This window comes from Agelaius phoeniceus, chromosome 5 (genome assembly GCF_051311805.1).
Source record: "Agelaius phoeniceus isolate bAgePho1 chromosome 5, bAgePho1.hap1, whole genome shotgun sequence".
In the NCBI taxonomy this organism is placed as follows: Eukaryota; Metazoa; Chordata; class Aves; order Passeriformes; family Icteridae; genus Agelaius; species Agelaius phoeniceus.
Window position 1 is genome coordinate 16,186,814 of NC_135269.1, and position 9,636 is coordinate 16,196,449.

Here is a 9,636-nt window from a genome sequence, read left to right on the forward strand (position 1 = left end):
CAAGTCTGGGGTCAAATTTTTGGTCATTTTCTTATGATGTGTTTTTAGATTTCTTATACATTCAGTTTCTTGCGAGTTTGTTTTTTGTTTTTCTCTTCATATTATCTTGGGTAAAATTCTTTATTCAGGTTTATGAAGTCTGTTCATATCCCCTTAGAGCAAAGAAAATAAATAAATTATGAAGTAGATTTGGCTGTCAAACCAAGGTCTGACACCTGACTCTGAAACCATGTACACCTGCCCCCTGAGAACTGAGTTCAGTTTTGGCACTTTGTCAGAACTTTCCTGTTCTCAAGAACCCATGTTTACAATCCTTCCTATTGGAAGCACTATAAACTGATGGGAACACCCATTCAGAACTTCCCACCAACTGGTCTGTGCATGTTTGTTGATAACTGGATATTGTTCTTCACAGGGATTCAGCACTCATAGATGAAACTGTTTGCCATCTTGCTGAGTTTCATTTTCTCATTAAATATCTCCTCAAACCTAATATTCTGCTTTGGAGTGAAGTAGTTCTTCCAATCACCAACAGCACCTAGGAAAACAGGAGCAGAAAGAACAGTGAAGTGAGCAATATGTGGAGCAGAAAATTATTTTAAAACAGCCTGGTTTTGTTAATGTTGCAGTTGGCACAGATATTAATGTATTCTTAACCACAGTCACTGTGGTAGGTTAGGATCATAACTGTTCTGGTGAGACTCTAGGGAAAGATCTGGATCATCATCCATGAAGGTTGATGAAGCCTCATCCTCAGAACTGATTAGTGCCAGCAACACAAGTGGTGGAGGAAGAACAGCAGCTTTCCAAGGTGGAATTAGAGCTCCTGGTGATCTGGGCAGATGCCATACCATGCCTTAGTTGAGTGTAGTTAAAGGTCTCTGCCTGGGTTTTTTCACAGTCAGTAGAAGAAATTGTAGAATCATGGAATGGTTTGGGTTGAAAAGGACCTTAGAGATCATCTCATTCCATCCCCCTGCTATGGGCAAGGACACACCTTCCACTAATCCAGGTTGCTCAGAGCCCCATCCAACCTGGCCTTGGACACTGCCAGGGATCCAGGGGCAGCCACAGCTTCTCTGGGCAACCTGTGCCAGGGCCTCAGCGCTGTCACAGAGAGGCATTTCTCCCTCATATCCAATCTGAACCTCCTCTCTATCAGTGTGAAGCCATTCCCCCTTGTCCTGTCACCCCAGGCCCTTGTAAAGAGTCTCTCTACTAGATGGTCTTGTAAATAGTCAAAAAATTCATAGATTCATAAAACAGTTTGGGTGGAAAGGGACCTTTACAGGAAATTGTAGTCACCATCTAAACTTATTAAATGAGTGGTAGCCCAAAAGCCACTGACAAAAAACGATTCCTAGAAAAGGAGCCCAGAATGGCCTGACAAATTAATCCCACCAAAACACCTGCTCCTAATCTCTAGGAATTTTTATGGATGAGATGTCCAGCTACTTAAATGGGCAATTGAATACTTCTGGGTGGCCATGGACATTGGTGATCAGAAAAGTGTTTCAACTGTTACCCAGTTCAAGCAAAAAGGAAATTGTTTAATAAACTGATACATTTTTATCAGACAATGCTTACAGTTTCCCTCCATGTGCATGTTCTAAAGACTCTGCAACCCAAACCTGACTAAAATAATCATCTCATTTTCTGACTAAAATAGCATTCAGTATGCTGTCCTAAAGGACAGGAAAAGAGAGCCCAAAGCAAAATATATACATATAACTCTTCTGTAAACTGGCTGAAACTAGCTAAACATCTGGGATTAGCAAAGGAACTACTTGGAAGTAAAAATGTTGGGATTTTTCAACATTTTCATCATATCTATCAAAGTTCACTGACTGAGAAAAATGCAGCTCTTTTTTTTTTTCTTTTTTTATTGACAGATGATATGTTGTCATTTGTTTTTGCTGACTGGTAAAACCATTTTGAATTAATGGAAGGTAACATTTCTCTGTTTATTAACTGAAACAACTCCTAGTTTTAAACTGTCAATTGTTGTTCAAAAATTAACTAAATCAAAATAATTTAAAAAAACAGTGGGTTTGATTGACTTGTTATCCAAACCTGTGGAAGGTTCTGAAATGCCAGGAGCAAGAAAACAGCTCCTGAGGGTATTTTAAAATCACATCTGAGCTAAGAACTGTGGAAAATTTTCTAAGGTCTGGAAGTTACCTATGACCATTCTTTTGTTGTTGCTGTCGTTGTCAGCATATTCCTTCTTCAGGAATATTTCAGTAAGATAAGGGGTGATAAGAGCAGTCTCATTCAGAAGGAATTTGTCTGGCTCTTTCTTATTCTAGTTAACTAAGTGACCTTGGCAGGTGATATCAGAGACGTTGTAAAACACCGAGGTGGTCAACTTTTAGATTAAAAAAAAAGACAGATAAAGAGTATTGCTGGGTGAGGCTTTCCTTTTGGCTCAACATCTCCCACAGAGCAGGCTATAGTTCAGATCCTCTAGGCTTCTCTAGCACAAGTGTGAATTTGCAGCCAGAGAAGTTAGGAAGTCATTTTTAATAGGGATTCAGGTCGAAGAATCCTGTCATCACTTCCCAGGGCTGACCCAAAGACTCCAGGAAAGACCTGCTCTGCAGTCTTTGTCTGGATTCCCACTGCTTCTCCCGTGTTAGGCAGAAAGGAATTTACCTTTTCGGAAAATCAGCTTCCTGTTGGATGTCAGAGCACACACCGTGTGACTGGGGTCACTGTTCTCCTTTTCTGTGTCATTCTTCATCTCTGAGAACGAGGACTTGTTGCAGATGTCTTGGATATCATCATCACTGACATTTAAATTCAGGAACAGAGTAATTTCCTTTACAACTTTAGGGAGATCCTGAGGTATAAGAAAAATACAGCTTTTATGTTTCTGGGCCGATTATCAGACTTTTAGCTGATTTGAAAATTATCCCTTTTATTACAAAATGAGTTTGTCACACATTTATTTACTTTCAAGCAAAGCTAAATATGTCATTGTATTATGCACATGACAGGTACAATAAACCTGATTCCCCTCTTAGCCATCTTCACAGAAATTAATAAATAAGTATGCCATATCACACACAGTCACTTTGTCAATTTTATCTCCCACTTCAGATAAAATGTTCTCCTGTCTTTCAGAATTATTTGCCTGGAAATAGAAGAATACTCAAAGCCCAGCTCCAAGTAGCTTATTTCTTTGGACATGCTGTATCTAGAGATCTAACAAGTGACTCAGCATCCAAAATGGTTTGTTTATATTCCTAGTAGTTGAATCTTTTCCCCCCAAAAAATGAACAACCCTATTTTCATGGAGACACTAGAAAATATTTTCTATTCACCTAAAAATTTATTCTCTGAAAGCTAAGGTATGTTGACATTTTACTTATTCTTTTTTAAGAATAGTGAAGTTTTTCCCTACCCCTCCAGCCTCTAATTTTCTTTTTTATTGGGAACACAAGTCCCAAATGTGAGTAGTTCTGTTGTCTTACATCACTTTTTGAAAATTTCACCGAAATGTCAAACATAGCAAATTAATGTGTGATCCTCAATAGATGTCCTTGGTTGGTCTTTCCATAGGACAAAAAAAGGGGAACTTAAAACTCTGCCTGAGCCTGAGGAAAATTGTCTGAGTCCCATTCCTGCATCTAAGAAATGCAACTCTCACAAGATTTTGTGTTTATATAACTTGTGTAGTCAGAATTATTTAGTTAATACTAAATTCCATGCAAATAAAAAATATGCCCAAAGACGCATATTCACATTTTCCTTCTTTCTCCTTTTTCCTTATATCTTCTTCTTCTTTGATGTTTCAATGATGCTAATTTACAAGTAATGCCTTTTGCACCAAGAGCAGAGAGCATATTTACCTTCTTCATGTCTTCATAGAACAAAAAGAGGATATTTTTCTCATCTTCATGTTCTTCCCAGCTTAGGAAATGATCAAACCAGGATCCACAGACAACTGAAAGGAAAACCCATGTAAAGAGATCCAGAAAAACTTTATTCATAAATAACTGTAATGCTACATCACACATTTAGGGCAATAATTTGTATTTATAATCCTCTAAAACACGGGCAGTTCTTTGTGTCAAGTGATGCTAATTTACAAAAGGAACTTCCAAAGAGGTTTCCATTCTTGTTGGAATTTGTTTTCATGCCAGATACTATTCTGAGATATGATTCTGTAGTGGAAGCAGGCTCCAGATCTAAGGAAAGGCCAATAATGAAGTAAAATGTACTGGCCTAACAAGACACGAACATCTCACAGATGACTGACTGCATGTCTGTGGTCACAGAGATCTGATCACCTCAGCAGGAGATGAAATGAGCAGGCTGGCAAATGGAGCACACAGTTGTTACCTCTCTTTCATCCCAGCAGAAGGGAATCTGTATAATTTTTAAATGCTGAAGAATTACTTAAAGAATTCATGCAAATGCTTCATTCAGCCAGTGACACAGATAGAAGGGTTTGTAGCTGATTTGTTTTGTCTGAATGCTCCATTTGCTGAACCATGGGAACACAGCTAAATTTCAGCTCCTTTAAAAACCAAAATTCTGACCTCTCCATTTCAAAGCCAAGATAAAAACCTCTTGCAGGGCAATGAGAAGAGGCTTGAACAGAGAAAGCTCAGCAAGCATTCTCCAGAACTGTGACTTTGCTTTATAACCACCACCAGCAGAAAATTCTAATCTTGTAATGGGCATCATTTTGGTCACAAACTGTGAGTTGTAATTAAGTATAAATTATAATTAATAACTATAATTAAGCTGAATGTTCCAGTCTGGAGCCATCTCTAGTACATAAGGCAGTTTCTAAGTGCAAGGCATGTGTCCTCCACAGTGTGCAATTAAACCCTGCTCCCCTGGCCAGCTGCTCTGGGGATGTGGCCAGTGATAGCACAATCCTGGTGGCTTCAGAAGAGACTTGGAGACTCCTGGGAGGTCATTACAGTTGTCCCTGTGTGTCCTAACCCTTGTTTTGAACTGATATTAACTCTGCAAGACTACTGCAGGATTTGGATCAAGCAGCACAACCTTGAAATGTTTCTACTAGGAGCAAAAATGACCACCTTTCCCTCCACATCACCTCTTCCCTAAATTTCTCTTTAACCAACGTAGTTATCCATTTATGCCACACATAGGCACTCGGAAAATAGAAGGTGGCTAATAATTTATGGGGAAATAGGACATGCTTTAAAATCATAGAAGCACAGAATGCTTCAGATTGGAAGGGACCTATAAGATCATTTAGTTCCAACTCCCCTGCCATGGGCAGGGACATCTTCCACCAGAGCAGGTTGCTCAGAGGCCCATCCAGCCTGGCCTTGAATAGAATCCTCTTTCTTTTTTTTTTTCACTATTGTATATTCAGAGTTGATACCAAACAAGCCAAGATCCTGCAAATCACTGAAGCATGTGCCTTAGGGCTGCTCTGGCCTAAGAACACTAGATCTGAGCCAAAGCCTGGAGGAGGCAGTAAACAGATTGACTCCTGGAGCTCTGATGTGAGTCTGCGATGACTGCAGAAGCACTTTTCTTTTGGGGTTTTCAAGGTGATCAATCATTATTGCTGTTATCATCACTGTGGTGACACATGTCCTCAAAGGAGTAATAAAACACTAAATATGGGAGTGGAAAATGTGAACAAGGTCCTGTTGCCAGCTGCCATCCCACCACTCCTGAAAAATCTCCCTCTTGTCCTTGGTCTTTGGACCCCATTTCTGAGACAGCACATCAGGGAGAGTGTGTGCAGAAGGGCTTTAGGAACAGGCTCCTTTGTTGAGCTGCCCAGGGCTGTCTCCCAGCCTGGAGAAGACACGAGACCTGCAGTCACAGCTGTCCCTGCAGCCTGGTGACAGTCCCCTCACATGCTCGTCACCAGCCACGGCCCTGCTCGCCTAGGGCAGCAAAGAGCAGCAAAAACCTGCAAAGAGCTATGCTGGAATGATGCAGCTGCTTCTCAGAATGACTTCTTGCAGGGCTGAAGAGAGCATCCTATTATTTGCTCTTGTTTAGCTTGGCATTAGGATTTATCCCCACCAACCCTATATGAATAAGGAGTTCAATAAGGAGTTTTCACACAGTTTAAATTTCTTAAGCCATTCTGTGCATAACAAACTAACATGAACTGCAAAGAGAAAACATTTAACCTTACCATTGCCTTTTAAGAACAGGTCAAAGAAAGCAGTCCAGCTGTCTACAGTGGGAAGGTTTGGGTTATCTCTGTAGTAATGAAACATGGAAACTGCGGTGTCTTTTGGATTTCTGCTGATGTAGATCATCTGCAAATGAAGAAAATGTAGTTATTTATGATAATATCCTCCCTTTATTTAAGAGGAGCTCTGTTTGTAAATAGAGCATTGTTATAGGCAGTTTGCAGTGTCAAAACCCTTTCCTTTAGGATACCTCCTTCAGTGACCATGCCATTAAATTAGAAATCTCTTCTTAGTAAGGAGTCCATAGTGATTAGCAAACAATTCCATGTGGACAGAGGTGTGTTTGCCCTGGCTGGATAATGTTTATGCTTTATGAAAGAGCCTGTGTTAACTTTAATCTTGAGTCAGCATATTATCTCATATATCTCACATATGAAAGCATTTACTAATTAACATTCAAAGGACAGCTGCAAAATGTAAATTTTGGCCTTTTATTCAAATCAGCTTTGTCCCAAAAGTCTGGATCTGAGTGATCCTGAAATTTTTTACTTTGAATATAAAATCTGAGACTTATTTTTTAAATCTCCCACATTAGCATGGGAGGAACTGGTTTAGTAGGTGTCCCTGCCCATTGCATGGGGGTTGGAACAAGATGATCTTTAAGGTCTCTTCCAATCCAGGTGATTCTGTGATTCTATGAACTCAAAACTGTGCTCTGAATCTGCCTCCCTCATCTCATTTCTCCTCTGTTTGCCCAATGCCTTTATGGGCTCTTCAGAAAGCTCCAGCAGGAGGGTCAGAGTTCCTTTAATCCCAGAGGAGCCTGTAAGTAGCCAAGATTTTCTAAGAGAGTGGGAAATGAGGTCATGAGAACACCCCAATTACTAATGAGAGATGAACACCCCAATTACTAATGAGAGACTTCTGATCAAAATATGTTGATGTCCTATTTTATGTGGTGCCTGGTGTAAAAATCACCCCATGGGAGCAGTGGGGCAGGAGGAGAACCCAGTCCCCAGTCCAAGTCTCTGCTCCTGCTGCTTTCAACTAGTGGTCAGCTGTGTCTCCAAAATTCACAGCAAAACACTTCTAAAACTGTGAATCATTCAAAAATTACTAAGGATCAACAGGACAAAATAGATTCCTAGTAGACTTTCTACATATTTTACTGCTTTGATATAATTTTTGCCTTACCTTGCATTTCTTATTCTTAAAATTTGGAGGCAACATGTTGTAGTCTAAGTGTGTTGGGATGATTCTCTTTGATGAGAGTTTATTCAGCTCCTCCAGTCGGGAAATGTCTCCAAGTTCAATGGGAGATGTTACTGTGACTCGAGTATCGTAAAGCTTTGTTATAACTCCTGCAAGCCAGTGAGTGCCTACAGAAGAGGAATTTTAAGTAAACAAAACAAACAATAAAAAAGGATGAATATTTATTACTGTGAAACATGCATTTTTCATACAGAAACACCTTGCCAGTGAACTAGTTATATTTTAATCTACAGATTCAAGAAACTTTACATGACTAAGTAATCCCATTGGCCCCAAATATATAAACACTGAAAAAATTAGAGCTATATCTGAATTACAAAGTAACTCTGAGAGAAGTGTTAATATTGGTAGCAAAACCATTCCATTAGACAAACTGAGAGGTGGCTAAATTGTTTTAATAATTTATTTTAGAATAATCTGTTTGTTTGGGTTTTTTTTCCTTACAATAACTTGAGTCTGTATATTTCTGAAGGTATTGATTGAGCTCCCCCTGCATGTGTGCTTCTCTGTCCAAGAGAGGTGGGTGGAGAGAGGATAAGAAATTAATAAATCTACAGCCAAGAGGCACACAAATAACTTACTACAATTCTTGACTTGCTCATAATTGAATGTAGAAAGTCCTCAAGAAAATCTTTCAAGTACAGATTTTGCTTACAGGTCAGGAATATATATTTGTTTTCTAACATGAAAACACCTGAGATTGTTTTCAATTACAGAATCAAAATTTTGGAAAATGACCCATATTTCTTGTAATATGAACATTTACTGACAGAATAATACATTCACATACTTAAACATCCATTCTTGTTTCTTTCACACAGACATTTCCCAAGTAATTTAAGCAGAGAACATGGAAAACACAATCACAACTTCTTGCAATTAACATTGAAAATGAGAACTTACCAGATTTGGGATAGGAAACCAAAAGGACATCATCTTCTCTAGCATCAAAAGTATCTAAGGATTTTAAAAGCTCTGGAGAAGACCTGGTGGTAAAGGGAATCCCCTTAAATGTGTGTAGGAGCTCTGCCTCGCCTGAGCTGGACATGGTTGCTTAAGTCTTGGGTTCCTGCAAATCAGATAACAGGGATAGGAGGAAGATTTAAATGTCACTTCTTAGTCAGGTGGCTGGAAGTGACAAACTGAGACTCAGCAGCATAAACCTCATGCTTATATACTTTGCTGCAATGCCCTATCAGATATTGATTTGTTTTTTCAGGTAGTTGATAAAGGCAACTGAAATATTAGAGCTAACTTAATAAATAACCAAAATGCTGAGTCATGAAAAATGCATCCCATTTGTCATTTATTGGCTCTCCAGATAAAGAAATGAGGTAATGGTAAAAATTTAATTGTGAAAAATAATGACAATTAACATTACATTAAAATATGGTTACTATGATTATTCTGTAAGTTATATTTTGTTGGAAAATATTCTTACCTTCCAAGGAAAAAGCTGCATCTTAAAATAATGTTGATTTTTAGAGAAACAATGTCTTTTTTATGTGAATGAAATTTTTTTGTTTGTTTCATTTTATCAACTATACAACAGCTTGAAATTTCAAAAGTGCAAATTGATTCAAAGTGCTTGAATCTTGTGAGGTACAATCAGTTTTTAAGATGTTATATGTCTCCATAAGAAGAGTATAAGCAACAAAAATCCCAAAATGAAAGTAGATATTTAAAGAGATGTATTATATAGATATTTAATGTTGCTTTTAATCCCATGTGTTTTGTGACTAGAAGTGGTTGAAGATTTTTAAATCTTTCCACAGAATATGCAGCTTTATCAATACAAAAGTCACTTCCAGGAAAGAGACAGTTCTCCATTAATTATCTGTTTTCAAATGTTTGGGTTTGGTTTTTTTTCCATTTGAATCTGTGGAAATTATCATAAATATTTTTCAAACAGAAAACTCCCCTTTTTTTAATGTGACCTTAAGCAATGTGAATGTATCACAGTAAAATAAATAGCTCAGTTATGAACTAAAACATTTTAGAATGTTTAGTACTTTCAATTTTCCCTTCAATGGTTACAAATTAATTTACTCTTTTTTTACATTCTTTCTTTAAAAATCCAATGGCTTCACTATTCCTACTGAAAGATTCCTCTGATATATTCAGCCAAGGCCCTTCAATATCTTCAACTCAAAAACCTCCTTGGAAATCTTGGTTTAAAATTAAGCAATGCTCCAGGAATTTTCCAGCTTTACCAATGTTC

General features: G+C 38.1%; 1 protein-coding gene across 1 annotated transcript; it reads right to left on the reverse strand.

Moving 5' to 3' along the window:
• Positions 1-251: 251 nt before the first annotated feature.
• LOC129119935 (sulfotransferase 6B1-like) lies at positions 252-8,463 on the reverse strand. The gene is made up of 6 exons (XM_054632178.2): positions 8,319-8,463; positions 7,338-7,522; positions 6,143-6,269; positions 3,855-3,949; positions 2,656-2,842; positions 252-538 (listed from the first exon to the last, which is right to left on the reverse strand). Exons 1-6 carry the CDS (start codon positions 8,461-8,463, stop codon positions 420-422), a joined length of 858 nt encoding a protein of 285 aa, XP_054488153.1. The 3' UTR covers positions 252-419.
• Between the last annotated feature and the right edge of the window lie 1,173 nt (positions 8,464-9,636).